Source organism: Apteryx mantelli, chromosome 28 (assembly GCF_036417845.1).
Source record: "Apteryx mantelli isolate bAptMan1 chromosome 28, bAptMan1.hap1, whole genome shotgun sequence".
Taxonomy (NCBI): Eukaryota; Metazoa; Chordata; class Aves; order Apterygiformes; family Apterygidae; genus Apteryx; species Apteryx mantelli.
In genome coordinates, this window is record NC_090005.1 from 3,751,070 (window position 1) to 3,773,385 (window position 22,316).

Below are 22,316 nucleotides of genomic sequence, written 5' to 3' on the forward strand. Positions count from 1 at the left end.
GACAGAAGAGAGAAGACACTTTCTGAAACCAGTTCACTAATTTGACACACAGTCCAATTCTGAGAAGTCTTTTCCTCTAATCTCAATAATGTATTTCATTCAGTAAGCCATGGTCTTCTACCTAGTCATTTATAGCAGTTAGTGACTCAATTAGCCTGTTTTTCTACATAGCTGCATAAAAGACCACAATCTTCCTCCCCTGCCTGTGCATTTCTACCTGCCTGGAAGTCTCTTCTCATCATTCCCCCAGGACACTGTGCTTCTTGAGAAAAGTGTTTGCTGGACTCTGAATTCCTGAGGATCTGTAAATTGATGCAATACCACGACACTTCTTGCTACAAACTCCAGACATTCCTCCCTCCCAGGCCTGACGTTTAGCTATGCATGCCTGAACAGAGTAAGTCTTGATAACAGCTCCTTCCTCACCCCTTCTCTGCTCTCCCCCATTCCCATGCCATCTGAGAGCAAGTTTGGAAAAAACCTTCCACCGAAGAAGGTCAGCACCTAGAAACAGACTTTATTATCATACTGACTCAGTTTTAAGCCTGTGATATGCGATTGTATCTCAAGCTGACTTCCTCCACAGTCCCCTCCCTTTCCCAATAAGTCTCTTGTTCTGCTGTTCCTTATCCTCATATCTTCAGCTACTCCCAAAAAGAAAGAACAGGAAGGAAAACAAAATCAAATAAAAAAAGAGAAAGGCTAGAATGGTGGGGAGCAGCAATAAGCATGCAAAAGCAACAGCTCTCTTCAATACTCAAACGCTGGCTGTAAAGTAAGGTGCTGCTATCTTTGTGTTACCTTATTGAACCAGGGAAAAGAACTACACTCAGCGTATGCCAAATAACATTACATGTAGTCACAACTGTGCAATATGCTTCATGAGATGCAGGACAAACAGCATTATACGCACTCCACCTTGCATCAGGAGAGAGCGAGCCATCAGGAAGCCGACAGAGCCAAATCACACACATACAAACGTGCTTCCGGTCCTCACCTTATTGGCTCTAATCTGCTTGTAAATATCCGTTTGCTGCCGGATTCGGTATTCCAGGTCTGAGACGTGGGCTTGGAGCCAATTCCAACGACTGACGATGGCTGCACGGTCTGCTGCCCATCTCCACTCTGCCCTTCGTCTCCTGGAAAAATAAAAAGGGGGAAAGGGGTTATTTTGAGTGCAATTTTAATTATACAGTCTACAAACAGCCTAGTTAGAACTGTCAAATAAATCAAAAGCTACATACTGAATGGCATGAGTGATACCCTCTAGCCACCACTAATTATGACCAGCCAAACCCAAGATGTGCTACAAAAGCCATGCCTTCACAGAGCATTATCAAAACAGCTTTTGGTACCTAGTGATTGAAGTCCTGCCTATGCAAGCATTAAGATTTTACGCTAAGCTTGGCTAAATCAGCAGCTCCAGTCCTATCTGGCCACATCTGCCTTACCCACTTTTCCAAGTCTTGAAGAAAAACCCATCTACCCTCACTCCCTAAACTTACTCTCTTTAAAAGCACTTCTGTCATCAGTCATGAAATACAGCTGAGCACCAGTGGATACCACATGGCCACAATTAAAGCACTGTGGCAAGTCTTACTACGCGCGCGACCCTTCGGTTTTAAGAGAGTAACCACTGCTGGAGACAAGCAACAGAGCTAACAGTGGCCCTGCACAAGCTGCTCCTCTGCAATGAGGTGTTGCAAAGGAAAGCAGACAACGGTAAACTTGATTTCTGCATCCGACAGCTCGACCTAGCAAACAAGGAAGCCAGGAGAAACAGAAATTACCCAGTGAACTGCACCTTCTGATCTCCAGAGGCGCGAGCACGTGTGGGCGTGCGCGTGGGGGAACCCACACGCTTTGCAAGCGTTGACCGATTTCCTACCTTCATTATCTCTACTGCAAACACAAAATATGGTTCTGCAGACGCATAAATACACTTTCGTTAGTATGTGCACTACACCATCGCATTTTATAGCCAACTGCTACAAAAACGCCCTTACTCTGTATTGCTGTGCTCCAGACAAAAGCAAGCAAACAGAAAGAAACGGAAAAAAACAAAACAAAAACAAAACACAGGGAGGTAACGTAGGTAGAAATCCAAGGCTCCACTCGCCCACTTCAGCAGGGCCACAGCACAACAGAGCCTTTGCCACATCTGGATAATCAAGAACACAGAACTATCTAACCAAGAAAACCTTTTGCTGAGATTAATCCATCTCGTAGCTGAAGCCAGGCACTGTGGCAAAACCACCACGAGGTAGGTGAGATTTCTCCCAGTTGTCAAATCCCCATTGCTTGTGAAATGAAATGCAAGGTAAATATGAAATGAATTACATACCATGCAAGCAAATTTATTACTGAAGGCCATGAGCTGTCCCTAACTGAAGATATGGTAAGCAACAGCAGCAACCAAGTTCCTAGAAAAAATTACACCTCTTATGCATCTGCTGTTATTTAGAAGTACCGCTACCAATGCACTTGCCTAAAAAAAGCACCAGGGTTATTACAAGTTTCAAATCAGCTAATACAAATACCCTGAAAAGAATGAGCTGGCTCCGTGGAACTGCAACCGAAATGCTCACATTTGGAATAAGACAATCCTACGTATCCTTACTCGACCTCCGATCTGCGTGTGTGATTTCATTTCTTGGTTAATTTGGATGAGGCCAGATTTCCGCAGACATGGGCAATTGCAGTAACTGCCTATATTCTTCCCAGGCCTCTCCAAGACCGTTTCCAAATCACCTCTGTGAACTTCAGAACAACAGTTCTTCTCTCTGATATCCTTCACCATGTAAAACATCTGCTCTATTTTGATCAACACTGACCTTACATTCAGTGTAAATTTTAACATTTATAGTAGATGGATGCCAAAGCAAGGCTTGCTCTTAATCCTCCATCAGCTACACTGAGGATGCAGCCAGGAGAGCCTAAGACAAAAGTAGGCCAGGGCTGGATAAAGGTCTGATTTACCCCACCAGCTCGGCAGTACCAGCGCTGCATAAAGGCCTGATTTAGCCTACCTGCTAGCCAGGGTGACCACAGGGTTAATCCAGTTTACAATGGCTGAACAGTTGCCAATACCACCCCCAGCATCACCAGATCATGCCGCTCCAATCCAGATCCCTGGCCCGGACATGCTTTATTCTGTTCCAAGAAGGATAACGCGTTGCAAGCTTTAAGGCAGAGGGGACTTCCTCCCAGCAAGGAAACTCCAGTCTGCCTCCGAAACGGCATGAAACCCCCTTTGTGACACTGAAGCAGAGAAAAGCGGAGTTCAGGAATCACGTCTTCCACCCTCATCTGGCAGAGAAGTTCCCCCAAGTGTCACCGTTACTCTGACTCAATCACCCACAAAACTGATGGCATTTTCATACTGTAGTTTCCCACAAGACTTTCCAAAACACATTACTTTTCTCCCAGCTAAATTTTCCAATACTTCCATTTCAGAAGCAAAGGAGAATTTCAAAGGAGAAGGGTTCATCTTTTTTTTTTTTTTTGTAGCTTAAACTAAAAAGTAAAGGCCTCTGCAATGGCTGTCTTTGCTTTCATGAATGGCATCTTCAGCATCCATGGATAAAACAGACTATCTGGACTTCCAGAAATTTTGGGATTCTGATAAGCCAGATCTCACCACAGCTCAGCTCCCATTACAGCCTCGCAGGTCCTCAACATTACACTTCATCTCGCAGAATGGTGGGTTTTCAATCCACAAAGAAACAATTCATAGGCTATAGACCGAAGTTTTCACAAAAAGAAACTGAAAAGGCCAAGCTCACTGTCAGTAGGCTTAAGTTTACTGTCAGGGGATCCACACTGCAATGGGAATTTTTTTTTAATTAGTTAGAAGAAAGATCGAAAGTCACTGTTGAGAGCACCTCTAAACTTGCCTGCTACCTTGTTTTCCTCTGCAGGGTTCTCAGGTATCCACGCCTGCGGGAACAATATTGTCCTGCTCCTTAAGTAAGTCTTATGCTTTTATTCAGATTACGAAATAGAAATCAAGATTAAGTATATAAAAGAAAAGTTCATGCCTATCTAGATTCCTAAGTGACACAGGACATAAGAAGTGGTAGATCTGCTCTTTGCTTTACCTAAAAATCAGGACATGCGATACCCCAGAAAAATCCACTGTATTCAAACCAAAAATAAACCCAGGTAAGCGAAACAGTAATGTATACTTCCCTCCCTGACATCCTGCAGCATAGGTGGAGGACAGGAACACGCATAATGATGGCTCAGCCACACTTTCCAAAACAGTACTGAACGGCGCGTGGGCCTCTAAATATAGAGTTAAGGCTTTTTCAGAGCCTGTCCAACTACCCCCTTTGCCGCGATGTGCCGTCAGCGACGTGCATGCTTTCCTCACGCAGATCAGCTTTCAGGTAGCAAGCCGCATAACTTCTTTAGCTTTAATCTCTATACAAATACAAGAAGAACGATTTCTCTTGACCGGCCCTAGGAAGTAAAAGCCACTCACGAAACGCAGCCTTTGCGATCGCTGCAGTCAGTCGCCGCCGGCAGTCACCCGACACCCCAACCAGAGAACAGGCGAGCAGGGAGGGGCAACCCACTTCCTTTCCCTCTAAACATCAGGGACTTGGAAATGACAATAAAAGAGTTTATCGCACCTGCCCGATAGGGGTTTTGGATTAAGCAGAACAAGGGGATAGAGAAGACAGCCAGATGGCTGGGCAAGACTGGTGTTACTTAAAGCGGGCTGCATGCCTCGTCGCGAAAGCGCTCTGCACTTAGAAAGGCAAAGCCGTGGTGGTGAGTGAGAGCAGCAGCAGCAGCACGGTAGTAACTCCTGCAGCTCCCAAGGCAAACGCTAATCACGTTGCTGCACGGGTATGTTTTGTGTAATTGCAAGCACACGCACAAAATAGGTTACTGAGGTGCGGCGCCAAATGTGCTTACTTAGGCAGCAGAAGGCAGCTGCTAGGGTCACTTTTAGCATGGGATCAGAGGAAAACAAAAAAAAACAACCTTATTCTCCTTTAGCCTGAACAAGAATGAGGTTTAGAAATTGAAAGTAATAGATGAGGAGCTGAAATCAGGGAGTTTTATAAGGGCTGGGGAAGTCTGAGGATCGGGATTCGACCCCCTTCCCATTCGGCAGGGCGCGGAGGGCGGCAGGAGCAGGACAGCGCCAGCGTCACGTGGCTGCAGGCCGAGGGGCCAGCGCGGGCAGGGGCTGCCCAGGCAGCTGCGAGGGGAGGGTGAGCCCGGGAGCCGAGCCCGGGACAGAAGACAAATTATTTGGGGGCCTGATCCTTTAGAAGTCACGGGAAAAAAAAAAAAAAATTAGTGAAAACCCCCCTGGGCGGACTCACGGCCCTTCCGTGCAGCCGGCCGCAGGACACGCGGGGGCCGGGCGCCCGCCCCGCGCGCAGCTGGCGTGGCACTCAGCTTGACGGACAAGGACAGCGTCCTGGAAACTTCGGCAGATGGTGCTTATTGTAAACAGCGCGCGCGCCGAACGAGCAGCCTGACGTCTCCTCGCCCAGAGGGAACCAGCGCCCGCCCGGAAGGTCCCAGGCCTTTCGCACTGGGTGGCAGGCAGGGACGGAGGGGGAGGCTGGGTGTGCGCGCGCACGCATCGGGCGGAGGAGGAAGAAAAACCGAGGCAAGGTTAAGACAAACCGAGCTCAGCCCGCGGGATTATAAACACTGCACGCGCTCGGGAGGCTGTAGGGCTTCACAGCAAAGGGGTGAGGGAAGCACCGGAGCCCTCTCCCTGGATGCCGACTCTCACGGTCCGTGGCAGAGAACCTCGAATTCTGCCGCTTTGGGGCTAGCAGGGAAAAACCTCAAGGCGTAAACAGCCCTCGAGCAACCGAGAGGCCAGAAGCCACGCAGAAGGGCACGGCGTGTCTGCGTTCCCAGTAGAAGCGCTACGCAACCTTTAAGAAAACGACAGGAAGTAACTTTATCAACGTGATAGTTTTTCAGATTGGCCTGATTAAATCAAGAGGGAACAGCTGAGGAAAGGTGGGAGGTAAACACTTCCTAAAAGAAACAGAAGTTAGTTTAATATTACTGGAGAAGGGCAGGAAAAAAATATCCCATATTGTATTAGCCCAAATCCTTGGGACTGGCTACAGTCCTTCCCTAAGTAAAAAAAAAACAGGCAGTTGTGGGTTAAATTCAGTTGCACTCAAACACTGAAGTCAGCTGCAGAGAAGGCAACCCACCAGCCAAACACTCTTGCCAGAGACAGCAGCGTCCCCGTTTTACACGTGGGAAAACGAGCAGCACAGAGAGGTGACCTGCTCCCACCATCCAGCAAGCTGCTGGAGGCAGGGAATCAAGCTCTGTCCTCGGAGGCAGAGGAAGCCAGCCCTGCTCACCGCTCAGCTTCAACTATTTCAGACAGGGGCGTGCGCTCTGCTCTTTCAAACCGGTATAAATACGCCGCTGCCAACGAACGCGGGAACACCTAGGTCAGCGCAGCTCCACTGTACAACCTGTACTAGATAGACCAAGTTCAATTGCTTCAGCACTATCGATGCTGTAAAAGCTGTACAACCTCCGTATAGATAAGCCCTCCCTAACACTACCTCCATCTCTGATGATACTTGCTTAAACCAAGTTAATAAATAAAATCTAATAAAAGCCGCCACGCAGTGCTTCAGGGTTAAGATGCACAGGTCCGTAGAATGGAAATAATCTCTTGGTGACAAAAAAGATCTTGTCATACCCAAGTAAAGGCACATCCAAACCCTCCTCCCACTAGCAGGAGGTTTTACATATTGCTATAGAGGAAATTAAGGGCCCATCAGAGCTCCCTGCTGCTGTATTGTTTTGTACTAGAAACTCTAATGAGAACATGCATTCATTTTGCTTCTTCTAAACTGTCAGAGAAGCTGTGATGTCTCCCTCAGCCAAGTGACCAGTGGCGAGTAAGCCCTTGCCGGCTGTCAGTCTGTCCTTCCAGACACACTCGCAACAGAAATTGAGAGCCTTGCTCTGGATACTCCCCCAAATCTCCCGTCATCCTCCAGTTCAAAAGTCAATACAAAACAGCTGTGAAAGAGGCCAAGCCTGTGGCTCAGAGTCACAGTTGCATTTGTGAGGGAGCTGGAGATGGCTGCTGATAGGGGAAGTGCAAGTCCTCTAGTGCATGAAGACAGCTCAATCTGCTGAGCCTGCAAAAACAAACACCATTTCTTGTTGCAACTTTGCACTGCTCCCCTCTGAGGCTGGGAGTAGTCTTCATGCTCTAAATTAAAGCGAAAGCATTACAGAACAGTAGCGGTCACCCTGCATCTTTCTTTCTAATGAGCCCGTGCAGCTGAATGCCCATGGAGTGGACAGAGATGGCACTAACATACCTCAAGAATGAGAATTTAGCAGATTTTTCACCCGGAGACTGGCCTACTAAGGGCCCAGCTGCAAAGCAAACAAAGCAGATCCTCCAGCTGCTACTAAACTGTCATGAAAATGACACAAAGAAGTACAGAAAACTATAGCAAAAAGAGTTCAGACAAGTTACATGCTGGAGGGAAACTACATATAAGAACCACTTATAAGAGTTAGCAATAATGAATGAAAAGCAACCGCTGAGGTCTGGAGAGAGATTGCTTCTGCCACCCAGAACACTTGAGCAAGCCCAAGTCCTCTTGATGTTAAGTGAGGAGTAACAGGTCGCTCTGGAAGAAAGAGTCAGTCTCAACACCAGGAAGACAGAGAAATGTGACATACAGAAACACTGAAAAACGTTGCACATACACAAGCAGTCTGCATGGTGAAACAGCAATAGAAGAGATTCACAGTGAACCAGAAAATACTTTCCGCAACAAAGAACTGAGCCCACAGAAAGCTCCGCTTTGCTATCAGGTCTGGTGTATTATAAGCCAAGCGTTCGCACCCCCCTCTGCCTGCGCCCGGGGCGAGGGCGGCAAAGCCGGGCTGACTGGCACAGCCCCGGGCCCACGGCAGATCTGAAAGTCTTGGGCAATGACCCACCAGCCTCTCCCTTGCAGGGCAAATAGCAATTAATACTGCGACACAAGGCCGTAAGCTGCAGCTCTCCAGGCACTTTGCATATGGTTCCCCTCCTCCACCCTTTTTGGCATATACCCTGCGGCTTTTCCGCTCCCTGAAACGTGTTCACCTACCAACACAGAGGCCACTCTGTATTTCCTCTCCACGTTCTCATGCAGCTTTCAATGGAAGAAATCACCGAAGACCACCTCTGGTTCACAGCCCCAGATGTGGAGACCTTTTCCCAAAAGATATACAACCTCAGGTCGCCTCCTGCCAGACACAGGGTGGCAGAGGTATTAGCTGATTTCACGTACAGGGCTCACCATGACGTTAGGAGAGATCCCAAGTAGTAGGTTACAGGACAACATTTCTTGAATAAGACAACCAAGCATCTCTCCACCAAATGAGGCTCAGTATCAAGAGGGACTCAAGAGACACTTGCCAGGTGGCCCATGACTGGAGCTCCACTTTGACAATTCTGAATGAGCCTATGCAATGGAGAAAAGGATCTAATCTCTAGTAACAGATCCAGACACAACAAAAATTCACTATCTGAGGGAGAAGGAAGAGAGTGGGTAATCGTAAAAGACTGTCCAATGAAGCTCTATGCTTCTCTACAAGATTATATGCATGGAGCTAGTTCTTCATGGAGGTTTCCATCTTGATCCAGTCTTGTGCTGCCTAGCCAAATCCTCCTTTTCTCGAGTTGTCCTATCCGGAGTTCCCCATCTCACACCCTGTGCTGACTTGCTACAGTCCCACCGCAGCACACCACACCCTTTCCTGTGGGAGGCACCCTGCGGTTCACAGGGTCCACACACCGAAAACGTGGAATTTTTTCAGGGCCACTGCCCATATTCACTGTTTGTGGGTCTACCAGGCTTTGGATCTGTGATGATGTGTGCCAAAACAGTGGGTTGGGTATTAGTGGTTTGCCACGGACTGCTCCTAACATCAGAGCTGGTTGGTTCTGGGTTGTTAAGAGTCAACTGTCAGGCATTTGGCCTGGTACGACCCTTCACATACACGTCCTCTCACAGAGGAGCCAGAAGGAAATATACATTGTGTGAGATCTCATTCTTAATTAAACATATTTCTGAGATCTCACCAGTCAGTTCACAACTGCAGGAACACATAGCCCAATCCCTATTTTTGATTCTGCTCAAAACACTCTGCACAAGCTGCCTTCCTTTTCCCAGCTCTGTACTGAACTCTGCATCCCCCTCCGCTGCACCACTGCCAAAATGCTCAAAGTTACACTTGATGCCTTTCCGAGAGCTGTCTGAATATCAGCATTTGATGCAAGACACTGTTCTTAACTAGGAGCCGTATCTTGCTGCCAAAGAGAGTATACCAGAACTAAGGTCCCATTTCCACCTGGGATCTTCAAGAGAGACAAACAAGGTCTGCAAACACACCACAGAAGTGGTTTCAAATACGACAGTTTATGACATTCAGCTGTCAGCTCTACTAAAAGGCAAATCATCCATATTAATTCTGCATGCTTTCCTTGCATTACCTACAACAAGGCAGCAGCCCAAGGGCAAAGTTTAGTAGTGTGAATGCAATGCAATGTTTCATGTCCATACTGGTGCTAGGTCTACTCCCAAACAACAGCGAGATGCCAACAGAAGTCTTACGGTTAAATCAATTTTTGTTAATTCACTGGAAACTGAAAAATTTTAGCATTAAAATCAGGTTAAAATAAAAAGTTTCCCCATCACCCTACCTGCTCCCTTCTTTGCTCACATTTTGAGGGTCTCAAATGCCAGTACTGAAAAAGTAAATTTTCAGGATTTATTCTGTCAGACTCCATGCTCTAGACAACATTACCAACGCTTATGCACTTGGAAAACACAAGACAAGTCCAAGTAAAAAGCCATGTGCTCTGCTCAAGTACAACAGTTCTGATGACAGAAAAAGTCTATGAGCATCATCCTCCAAGCACTATAAAAATACAACTTTTTCAATTGCTCTCATGATCTTTAATTGTGCCTCACTAAAGGGAAGAGATTTGCACCCAGTTCAGAGGGTACTTTCCAGTTTGCTCCTGTGCCTACATACTCTTCAAGTTCACTTCTCCTACCCCAACCCCCTAAAACAGACCATCAAGCTTTTATATTTTTTTAGACCATTATGAAGAACCCGTGCCAAACTGGATCGACGGGTGGAGCAAGAGTTAACTCTGCCAAATACACTTGCATGACAACTCCAAGTGAGGAAGAGAAAACCCCACAAGCGCTCAGAACAATCTCATTAGCTGATCATAACATTTCTGCCTGCAAAGAAGCCAAAGTGAACAATTTGTTCAGCTGAACACCCGCCCCCAGCCTGTGGACAGAAACAGCGGCTTCTGAAGGGCTCTTCTATTCACAGCGTGTGCTCAGCAATAATCTAAATCTAGTTCAAACCTCAACTCAGTTCATTCATTGCAGCATTCAGAAAAACCGAAGACCTCTAGAGGCTGGAAGTAAAGAGTTATTTCTACTGTTCCTCACTGAAAACCCCCCCACTGCTCAGAGGAAATTCGTGCGCACAAATCTGAAGGCATTTTGCTGCTGAGTACGGCCGAGCAAGGATGCCAGGATCCTGCCCCAGAGAGAGGGCAGTGCTGGCAGGCTGCCAGGAACCCAGGGGCCAGGCGGGATTTGCATTAAAATAAAGCAGATCACAACTGCCCTCCTTTTTGGATGAAGAGGAACCATCCAAACCACTTCACTGGCCACAGCATGCAATGCTTTGTCTACAGAGCAACCATCACTCAGATCAGGATATGAAAGGTTTGTTTTGGCACCTATAGTTCATTTCTATTAAAAAAGAAAAAAGAAAAGAAAAAAAAATCGACCCAGGCCAACCATTAAAAGACGCCTGGAGCTCCTGCACAGAAATTATGGTGGGACAGAGGCCTCACAGCCTGCAGCAATTACGCACAGCATAATCCAAATTCCACATACCCCAGCTGCAGAAACGGTCACCAGCCACAGCTCACCTGCTCTGCCGGCAGCACCTGGCCAGGTAAGGAGCCACTGGTCCCAGCACCAGCTTGACCAGAGCTGATGCTCCTTATTAAAGTTCAGCTCTTGCATCCTCCCCTCTTGCTGCTGCAGCCAAAGCCTTTGCCCGGGGCAAAGGTCTCTCTCCATATCCCCAAATCACTTCCTAGTGGAAGGGGTAAGTGCAGCTCAAGGATCTAAAAAAACCCTGGACCCGTACAAAACTCAGTCTGCAGAGAGACCTTCAGCAGAGTGAACAAAGAAGGGAAATGAAGAGTACCAAAGTGAAACACTGCCAACCGGGAGGGGGGATGCCACCCCCCCCCCCAAAATCTACTCATTGTGCAGCAAAAACTAAAGCTATGAAACAGCCCTCACAATCCTTCTTGCCTACTAAAGGATTCTTCTGTGATGCAAGACAATTTTAACTGCTTTAAAAGCAGCACAGTAAAAATTTACTAGAATCCATTCTTTGGGCAAGAAGTTTTCCCTTAAAATAAAATGTCATGTGAATATGCATACTGCTGAACCACCACATCACTAACTACATACCTCAGCACCAGGCTCACCTTAGCAACACTTACACTTCTGAAGTGCAAATGGTTTCAGAAAGCCGTCTCAGAAGAGGAAGTAAAAACCAAGCCACCCTTCTAACCTATTCTTCTTCCCTTAAACGTAGTACTTTGAAAAAGAACATGCCATCTAAGAGGAATCTCAGCCAGTGGGCAGAGAACAAGCCAGCAAATTCTACGGATGCACACAAATGGAGCAAACAAACTGTACTCAGTTTCTCATCAGGAACTAAAGATCATTGCTTATTTATCTCCCATTTCTAGTTCAGAGCAATGCCGCTGGCAGGTGAAACACCACTCGCCTTCTCACCTTCAGAAACTTGCATTTGATTTTAATTCTTGCACACTCCTATGGCGTGTTTGGGATCTGGCTGTGCTACAGAAATGAAGTTAACATCTGAAAACAGAGCAGCTCAAGAGCACAGTATCATCCAAGAGTGAAATGCCATGTCATTCAAGGCATTACACAAGACGCATTAGCTTGTGCATTGATGATATAACATTTCAGCCTGATGTGTAACAACTTGGAGCCTACAACCTGCTGGTTTTGAGTCCTGCAGTACTTTGCCGGCAGTGCTATCGTGCGCAGCTGTGACTCATTACAGGCTGCGTTGGAGCTGCTGAGTCATTCGCCTTGTCTGTACTGGCCCTTTCCCAGTCCCGTCCACAACCCCTACAGAAAACTAATGAAGCTCTAGAGGAACACGCATCAACTAGCACCAACGCCTGGAAATGGGAGAACAGTCTCCTGAAAAGGTAAAGTGGATCCCTTAATAAGCTGTGGTTTTAAGGATATAAAGAACATCAACTATTTGGATGGTGACTCTAAAATACTTAATGAGGCCACCAGCAAAAGGATCTGTCAGATTTCAGACACCAGCACTCCAGAAGAGGCTCCACATACAGTGTCAATGTGGTATCAACAGGAGAGCAGCTCCACCGCGGTTTCCCCTATTGTGCAAAACTAGCCTACAGCCAAGCCAACAGAAATGAAACCACGGCTGGGTTCAACTCCATGCTGGCAGGTAAGAGAATGGATCAATCCCAACGTCCCGAGGACAGAAATATTTAACATTCTCCTATCCCCTGTGCTAATTCAACAGAATGGCTTATGTAACACACGTTGAGTGACACCAACGGGACACCTGAAACAGGGACATAGGAGCCAGTCACCAAGACAACAGGCAGAGAGTAGTAAGCAGTGACATATTTAACGCTTTCCTGGTGGACCTTCCCACCTCCGCTGCCCATCTTACCCCATCAGGAAAATCCTTGCACAGTACATCCCACAGCATTTTGGACCATCAGACAACTGCCTGGGACAGGCATTAAGGGACCTTCCAACTCTTTTCCAAACTAAGCTTTCCTCTTCCTCAGCTGGGCTGCAGCAAGAGAGCTGCAGTCACTCCTCAGTCTTACAGTGCAAAAAAGTCGAGGCAGAGGCCACCAGTGTTTTGGTGCTGACCTTCGGTAAAAGCCTCTGCATACATGTAAAATGTGTACTCTCTTCCTTGTCAACCACAGCTCAGCTTCCTTCCATCAACTGGTGAATCCACAGCAATCTGGAAGGATGAGGGGGAAATAGGTGGACTAGAAACCAACACTTTAGCACTGGAGAGTACTCCAAGCTCTTCTTAGTTGGGTTTTCTTTAATTGTTTTTAATAAGCTTTAAGCAGAATATTATATGTTTTTAAGAAGGCCATTAAGGCTAGGAGCTGAAGAAAGAACAAGAATTTATCTTGCACAGCTTGGCTTGTGCCACCTTACGCCATTGCTGGTTTTCCTCTTAGCATCCCTAGTTCATCCATTCCCAAAGATTACTCTAGAGAGCTGTCTTCCAAAAGCATTCGTAGTCAGCACTCAACTCCCCAAACCAACGCACATACACAGGCGCACCCCAGCCCTCTGCTCTCCACCAGCTCACTTCACCCTGTTCCTGGGAAGCTCCTGCTCTCTTCTGCTGCCATATCACTACCCCTCAGGCTTGCTTAAGTTCTTCAGCTGTCTCAAAGTCTCATCTGTAAAAAAAAGAAACAAATCCTAATTTTCCATTAAGTAAACCCCAGAGAGGCCCCTGATCATAAAGGCTCTGTGATGTAGCATACCAGGTAAACTATAAAGATTCCCCCAAAAAATGACCATCATACCCTTATGATTCTGCTTTCTGTTGAGCTCATGATCAAGTCAAGTCATCAATTTGGCAGTAAGCTGATTAGTCAAAAGCAAAATAGCATGGCCCAGCAGAAGGCTCTGCTTAGACTCAAAACTGGAGTTTCATTTTACTTTTCTTCTTTTTTAGTCTCCTGGCTGCTTTCAGATCTTGGCCGAAATTCTTCATGCTGGTTGCTGGTTTGAACTTTTGCAATATTTCAAATCCAAGTGCCCCAGAACCTTATGCTATGACATTTATGTAATGCCCCAAGCATTTATGCAGCTGGCTGTCTGAAAAACAGCCATTCCAAGCTTTAGCTGCTCTTCAGCCCTTAGTAGCAACAAGTGTTCTGTGATAATAGCCTAAAATTCTGATTTTATTCTTTCAGCTCTGCCAGTGCAAGTACTTTGCTTCATGTCCAAGTGCCCATTTCAGCACCGTGAGCTGTGGAGCAAGGTGTGGGAAAGGAAGGGAAGGAAGGTGGGGGCAGGACATAGGAATCAGAAGAGCACGGACATGAAAAGCTAGCTGGTACTACAAAACTGACTCTGCAGATGCACAGCAAAGCAGTTAGCCAGCTGAGAAATACCACTTTTATGAGAGAAGAATTTATTGGACAACTTTTCCAGTATACTTCTCCACATGCTCACAGACAACTATGTGGGCACAGTGGCCAGCAGAATAGCTAACACCGTCAATGCACAGAATTTGTCTAATCATCAGCTTATGGCAAAGAAGTGCAAGGCAATTTGTTACTCCCTACAGCTAAATCCAGAAACAAGAAAGTAAGAATACACCATGCGTGAAAGTTGTTTACAACTGAAAAACAGAGTTTGCTCCAACTTCAATGCACTGTGAAGTTTGTTGGTGCTTTTTCCATTAAAACTTTGATTAATAAGTCATTCTCAATCATACCAACTAAGCACCAGCATGTCCACCTTCCCCAAAAAGTCTGAATACCTAATATAACACAACTGCTAAAGCTCACAACAAACTTCTTCCAGGCGTATATCTTCCTTTTTGGTAAATATGACCCTTTATCAATATTATAATTTGGCTCACGACACCTTTCTAGCAAGTCTGGGTTGCACAGGACAGTATGATCATTACTTTTTTTTTTTTTTTTTTTTTTTTTAAGACCCGTATTTTTCATTAGAAGTTATGCTTCTTCCATTGGTTTGGAAACACAGGTGAAACCAGAAAGAAGCAGAAGCACTAAACCAAAGCAATGATTTGGCCCTTCATTTTTTCTCCTCTTAACATTAAAGGCAGGATTTCAGTAAGAGCTTTATAACCTCCCTTTGGCAAACTCAGCAGAGCTAGGGAGCAGAAACTCCTGTTCACAAAGTAGAGGATACAGGAAAATTATAACAGAGGTAGTTTTTACCATCTTCACTACTGTATCACGAGCATGACCAGCAACAACAGTCTAAACCATTTTCTTAAAGTTCTTTAAAAGAAGAAGTCCTGAAATACTGTACAAATTGCAAGCACTGCAACTCCATCCTAGAAATCCGCTTGCTGCCAAAGGAGCACCAAACAAGCACGTACAGGCAGGTACTGGCAAAGGCCACAAGCCAAGCACTCCTCAACACATCCCTGTACACAACCCAGCATCCCCTCTAGGAAACACGTTAAAAAATAAAAGCTGCCGGGACATCCTCAATCATGAGACAGAGCAAATCAACCGGGAGAGCCAGGGTTTGCTTAGCCTCGATGGCGGTAATCAACATTTTTCAAGGAGGTACGCTTGAGCAAACAAGCTACTTCCCAGCTCCTGGTCTCCTTCAGCCAGCAACAAAGATACCACCTCGCACTTGGCAGCACAGAGCGAGTTTGACTTTTCGGCTTGCTGGAAACTTAGCTTCCCTGAAACGAATGCAGTTAAAACAGCAAACAAGAGAAGGAAGGGGGCGTTCAGAGTCTTCAAGGCTTCCAACAACAGTGAGTGCACAACAGAGAGGGAACAATTGCAGCACAAAGTAAACAGTTTGCAAAGTTATTACGCTTGTTCAATAGCCAAGCCCTTTGTACGCGCGCAGATAGAGTGGTTTGGTGTCAAAGTGGGGGAGCGCTCGCTACAGCCCTTTAGCGGCACGATCCCTGGGGAACGGCGAACAGAGACTATGCAAATCAGGAGCTATTGTTAAAAGGGAAAATTTATTTCACATTCCTGAGCAGCAGTTTTCCTGGAGCATAACAATCGGCGAGGCCCTTCTGCTGAGCACTGCACATTTTTATACTCCACAGTAAATCAATATTCCATAATACAGAAACTATGTTAAATTATTGCCAGTGCTAGGACAGCAGCTCAAAACTCCAGTTAGCGAGCAGGATCAATACAACATTGTATTAGGACAGCATTTATTTGGGACATGCTTTTCATTGTTCGGAAGAGTTCACTTCAAGCAGAATTTATGGAATTATTCTGCAGGATGTTAAAACCTTCCAGCTCTCGCCATGATGAGAACAGCACTGGCAAAGGCAGCTTCCTGATCGCGCTGCCCTCAACTCGATCTAAACAAGTGGAACTACAGTCATCTCAATGTTGCAAAGCTTTCCAGCCATGCACCAGCAAAACTATCTTGCAATAAGATATCTTAAGAAAAACTATTTAATCCCGAAGTGGAAACTCCCTGGATTCCCACCCGTCCTGCAAGACAAGAGGATGACTGTAGCTCTTGCAGTAATTCCCAAGCTTCCCAGCAAAGGAGCTGATCAGGGCTCGCTGCAGGGTAATATGGGATGCAGACACTCCTGATCCCTATAAATCCTAGCAGGACTGAAGTAGCGGTCCAACAAATGTAACATGGTCTCATTTTCCTCTTGGGATCGCTCACAGGAAATGAGCAGCCATCATTTTCACCTCTTCTCCCACAGCCGCTACATTTAGTAATCTCCAGCAGACAGACAGAAGCAGGGAGTAGCACTGGACACTCCAAATAACACCAGTGAGGTCTGTAGTACAAAAATACTTCCCAAGGAAGAAGGTCTTGCTGGCCAGTTCAGCTCATTATGCAAGAAACAGCAGTACTGAGGATTCCTGCCCTGCCCGAAAAAGCTAATGCTAGGAGGCTGCGGCTACACGGTGCCGTACCCTGGCACTACTTAAGAGCAGCTGAGAAAAAGTTATTTAGCCCTCTGACTACAACTGCAGAAGGGAAACTGCAGTTTACTACAGCTGTCTGGTTTACTTTTCTTAGCCTAGTGGGATTTTAATTTGGGGGGGAGGGGGGATAAATCTAAATTCCGGCAATATTTTAAGGAATGCAAGCTAGAGCACATGCAGCTTCAAACTCATTGCTTTTTATTACACAGCCCTAAAAGCAGAGGTCAAAGGATGTTTTTTCATGGCTGGGGGGGAGGGGAAGGGGGTTGTTTTTGTTCAACTCTGCAGGTTTTGCAGGACAGCCCTTTATCAAAATGAAAGCTTAGAAGACACGATTACACTGAAGCGGGCTGCTTCTCCAGGCCTGGGAGAGCTTCTGCAAGACCGAGATGACCTCACCCTCCTTATCTGCTCTTCAATGTCCCGAGCGGAAAAGGAGAGCACGTTTCAAACGCAAGGCTCAAAACGCAGACTTCTAACGTCAAATTTGAATTCATAAATACAACTCCGGGCATCACGAAATTAAGCTCTGCTCTGCAGCTGAAGCACAAAAGCCCTAAACCCTCTGCACAAAAGCCCATTCTTAGGAAGATATTCCGGTCCTTCCTTAGTGCTCATTAGAGCAAGCAGGCTTTCAGACTCGCACGGAGGTAGAAATCTCGGAAAAAATTATTTGTTTGGACCATGTAGCAGCATTTGGACAATACAGGTGAAAGCCAGGAAGGATTTCCAGCCAAATTAGAAGCTATAACCCATGGGAAACATGGTTGAAATGGGGGAGGGGGAGGAACTGTGACAGTGAGTTAATAAGATTTTAGGGCATAACAGAATAGCAAAACACAGGCAACATCAATGCCTGTAACAGCATCACTGCTATGGACTCGTGAATCGGTTGCAGAGCTAAGGCTCCCCGAGCCTCGTAGGGGAGAAAGCGGCAGCAACCTGCTTACCAAAGGCGCTCAGGAGTGTCCTGCTGCAGGAGACGGGGTAGCGACTGCATCTCATGCCCACTCAGTCGTGCACTTGCCCTGATTTCGAGGCCTTCAGCCTGAGCTGCTTCAGAGTTGTAGGAAAAATGAAAATATCACAGGAAGGTCATCTCTGCTCAAAATAAAAGCAGCAGCCTTTCAGGAAAAGAGGACACTCGCTGAATAAAACTTCAAATATCCGCTCTGTAGTTCCAATATGCTCGCTCCTGCCCAGCTCAGCATCCAGAACAGAGCAGACCACGACAATATGCATCCCGAAACAGGCATGTCCCAATGCCATCCTCCAAAGATCGCCTCTTTGGTCTAGAACAGCGAGCAAGGATAAAGCGACACATCAATATCAGATCTGAAGGTCACGCAGTCAAGGAAAGGGGCAGGCATGCTATTTCTGGCATTGAGCCAAGACGTTTGCTCTCTCAACCCAAAGAGCTGCTCAAGTTAGAAATACAACACGTTTCTGGCCTCCAGGCCCTTTATGCAGAAAATGGGGTACAGGAGCCCTGCTGCATTCAGTTTTTGCCTGGAACCGGAGAGAAACATGGCAGAAAGCAGCCCCAGAGCACTTAGGTGGCACCAGCAGGGAGAAGGGGGCCTGCTTTCGGCTACTTAACTGTGGATAGCGTCAGAAACAGAAGATCAAAAGGCAGAAATTAAGGAATTAGCGGTTATGTTCCCCGGCAAAGGGAGCAGAAAGGTTTCCTGGCAGCGGACCAAACCTGGGAACGGGATCACAACGACATGGGGTAGCCGGTGCTTTCTGCGCAGGGAAGTCAGGGCGCAGGCGGAAAGGAGCTTTGCTCAAAGCTTTCTGTCCTGCTAGGGATGACCAAAACAGCACGCTCGGAGGCTGTAAAAACCGAGGTTTATTTCCATTGGGAGAAGAGAGGCACAATCCGCATTGTTCGGCCATGTAAAACCCCCTTTTATACGGGATGCTCCAGAGTACAAAGGGCCGAAGAAACACAGGATTCGCACAGCCAGCGGGAGACACAAAAGAGCGCCGCTGCTTTCCAAGAAAGGGCCGAGCACAGACGGCCAGGTCGAGGAAACATCCAGAAAAACAACCCTTACCACTAATGAGCTTCCCTAATGAAGGGTTTTCAGGGAACTTCTCTCCTCTCCATAAGGCACGCTGCCCCAGCATGGCACTTCCCTCGCTAGGGTGCCGCAGGTTTTGCGCCGGCGGCCGTCTGTCACCACCCTTGAATTTCTTGGGCGTTCTTCCCTCATCAAGCTCGTCACTGAAAAGCTCATTTAATGGTTCAGCAAATTGCTTTGCATGGTCCCACCGAGCACAGGTTAAGAAACATCGTTCCAGCCCTTACAATCTTCTGAACACATTTGTCAGCAACAATTAAAAAAAAAGGGCTAACTTCTGCACTTTACGTTAACAGAACAAATTGCCGATTCGACTAGTGCAGCCCTCTGCTTCAAGCCGGACTGCAAGTCGAGAAGGGCTTTGAACAACACAGCCCCCAGTAAAACTGCACCGAACCACAGGACGAAGTGTCACTGCTAAACTGTAACAGGTCTTTTCCATTTAATTACCTTTAAAATAGTCTCATCACTGACTTCAGTGGGAGTCGGTGAGCTTTGGAGGGTAGGTCACACTGACCACACAGACACTTAAATAGTAAATACTCAGTGCTGGAAACCCTTAGATTTTGGCCTCAGAAGCTGTTCAGGATGCTCTCAGTTCGGCAGGATACCGGTGAGAACGAGTATTTCCCTGAATACAGACCTGACTGTAGGCTCACGCTTGCCTTCCCCTGTCGCGCGAGCGTCGAGGGCTGTTTATGCCTTAGCAAACAGTAAGGCCTGGCAGAGATGAGAGGTGGCACCCGCTTCAGCTGAAAAACAAAGTCTGGACGATCCTGCTAGGAAACGATCAAGAAAGGGGGGAAAAAAAAAAAAGGACCGAATGCTCCACTTGGCAAGCAATCTGAAGGCCGAGAAGCAAGTCGTATTGGTTGCCACCCTCTCCTCCACCCTTGTTGGATGTACTGCCCTTTGGTACAAGGACAAAACGCGCTCAGCACAAGTAGTTCAGAGTGAAAGGGGGGAAAGGCTTGCTGCCTGTGCTCCACCTGTCCCTTGGATAGAGGACTTCAGTCTCAATGCTGTCAAGCCCACATCCTTCAACAGAGCTCAATGCTCTGTAAAACAAGTACCTCCCCCCAAACATAGTTTTATCCACAGGAGGCCTCTGCTACTCACTGTGGGCTGACAAAGGCCTTAATGTTTAAACTTACAGACACCCTATTTATTTTCCTGAAAAGAGTATGGGGTAATTCAAACCCTGAGAGAGTATGCATGCCTTAGAGGGGGAAGGAAGCGGGCTCTGAATAAGCCTGCAGAACTCTTTTCTGCAGGGCTAAGCGCTAGCGGCGTTAACAAATGTTGGAATTCCTATGCAAACTGTCCAAACTGCAAATCGAGGACAATGCGCGCACGGATCGCCCTTGGAGCCCGCGGACTAGAAACCTGTCAGCGCTTTGGTGCGCCCCATTCTCGAGGAGGGCTCCTCGGCGGCCCGGCAGTGGCAGCTCGCTGGCTACCTGCCTGCGGCTGCTGCGTGTGTTCCAGCAGCAATTACCAGCGCGGCGTCCACCCCGGTGAAAGGAACAGTCGGGGCATGCCAAATACCCGCAGCCATGCCGGACCAGTTCGGATGTGTGTGGCAGGGCCAAGCAGCAACAAAGCAAGGAACTGGGTTGCTGTTTGATGAGGTTGCTATTTAGGTGGCCACAATAAAAGCTTCAGAAAGTAACCTCCGACTAAAAGCCGCATGAGAATGGACGGTTCGCACCTCGCAAGGCTCCTGCTTTAACCTGGTTGCAGAGTTTTCAAACGAGGAACTTTTCTTCTGCCAAGGTTTCAGATGTAAATTTTCACTCAAGCTCCCTCCTCTACCTAGCAGCAAAGTCTATGGGCACCCTGTGTTCACATTAAATGTAAAGGTTAACAAACAAGTTTGAAAACGGAGAGATTCTCAGGAACACAATAAATTTTTAACATCAGTATTTTTACAGTCATCATTTATAGCATGTTTCCATCTTTGACACAGTAACAATCATTATGCAAAGCTGATAAAGAAAACTGGTAACACTAGTTTCTTCGCTCCCTCCGGTGTCCCCGAGAGGCGAGGTGAACATTAGTGTCCTATGGGCTTAAGCGCAACCCAATGCTTCCATGCTGCCTCTTCTCTTCCCAAACCTGGCGCTCCAAGTGTTCAGAAAATCCGTCTAGTTTCAGTCTGGTACTTCAGGAAGAAAGGAATTCCATGTGGATACAAGCTTCAGTTCAACAATTAAAATACAAATCCCACCCATCCTTCTGTTTGGACCATATATAGGGTTATGTACCCAGATCAAAACAGACCGCCATCGCATCAGGTTCTGTACACATAAACGAAGCGTTCCTACATTTCTCCCAGCCTTGTTAAAGCTTTCCATCAGAAGACGCTGCCAATCCCCCATACCGGGTAATGCTTACAAACATGACAAAGTTTAGTATAGAACATACCTTTTATTTCAAACACACACACACACACATCCAGGTCTGCACATACAGACCTTTACGCTACTTTGACTCTGGAGCATTCAGAATGGCACAGGGATGAATGACGTTATTTTGTGCGTTTCAGACACCAGTTTAAAAATTAATGGGCTGGAGAATCAACTCCTGGGGTTTCTCTTCCATTCTTCTGGTAAAACATTAGCTTCCCAGTGTCCCACTAAATGCTGCAGATACTGTTGTTACTATCTCCTTCGCAATTCTTACTGTCCTGGGAAGACTTTTTGCTTTCCCTCCCCTCTCTTGGCCCTAGATACTCAAGAGACAGCAAACAATTATTCCATTTATTGTAAACAGATTGAAGTATAAAACTTCTTGCTGGATGTCTGATTGTGATCCAAACTCCTCAGATGTCACTCCCTTAATTAATGATCTGTTTACATCTCGAGAACATACTGCTTTTCTCTGTTACTGAACAGATATTAGGTCTCTAGTCCCACTTTGGGCAGGGGAGATGGGCTTCAGACGATAAACTCTAGATAATACAGAGAGTCCAATACATAAAGTCACAAGTGTACAGCCACCTCTCTTCTACAGAGCCAAAAAGGTATCACTGCAGATTTACAGAGGTGAGCAATCACCGAGAACTGAGATGCGGAATTAACTGCAGATACGCTCCAGGGAGGAAAGCCACATCTGACCAGGAAGAAAAGCAAAGAAGGGACAAAAATAAGTAGGGCAAGAAGCTGACAGCGGTGGTATATGATATTTCCATGGGATTCTAGCTCTTGAGGCAATTTACCATTTCATGCAGAAAGCTCCCTGTATGGAGCAGGACACTACAGATGCACCATCACAGCTAAGTCTCAGTGTCCTCTGCGACTTGGCAGGGTGGTGGCAGGGGGGGAAGGTCTCACAGATCAACAAGCTCAAAGCTGGGAGCCCAGCGCTGAAGCCCCTAATTCTCTCCTCTGTCACAGCTTGGG

At 46.7% G+C, this 22,316-nt stretch overlaps 1 protein-coding gene across 6 annotated transcripts in view; it reads right to left on the reverse strand.

Annotated features, from left to right (window-relative positions):
* Positions 1 to 22,316, reverse strand: part of KANSL1 (KAT8 regulatory NSL complex subunit 1) — a 108,719-nt gene that overhangs the window by 31,924 nt on the left and 54,479 nt on the right. For all 6 annotated transcript variants that reach the window (XM_067312208.1, XM_013958376.2, XM_013958373.2 and 3 more), the window contains one exon: positions 998 to 1,139. In XM_067312208.1, coding sequence (XP_067168309.1) covers positions 998 to 1,139 — 142 coding nt within the window. The remainder of the gene's footprint in view (positions 1 to 997; positions 1,140 to 22,316) is intronic.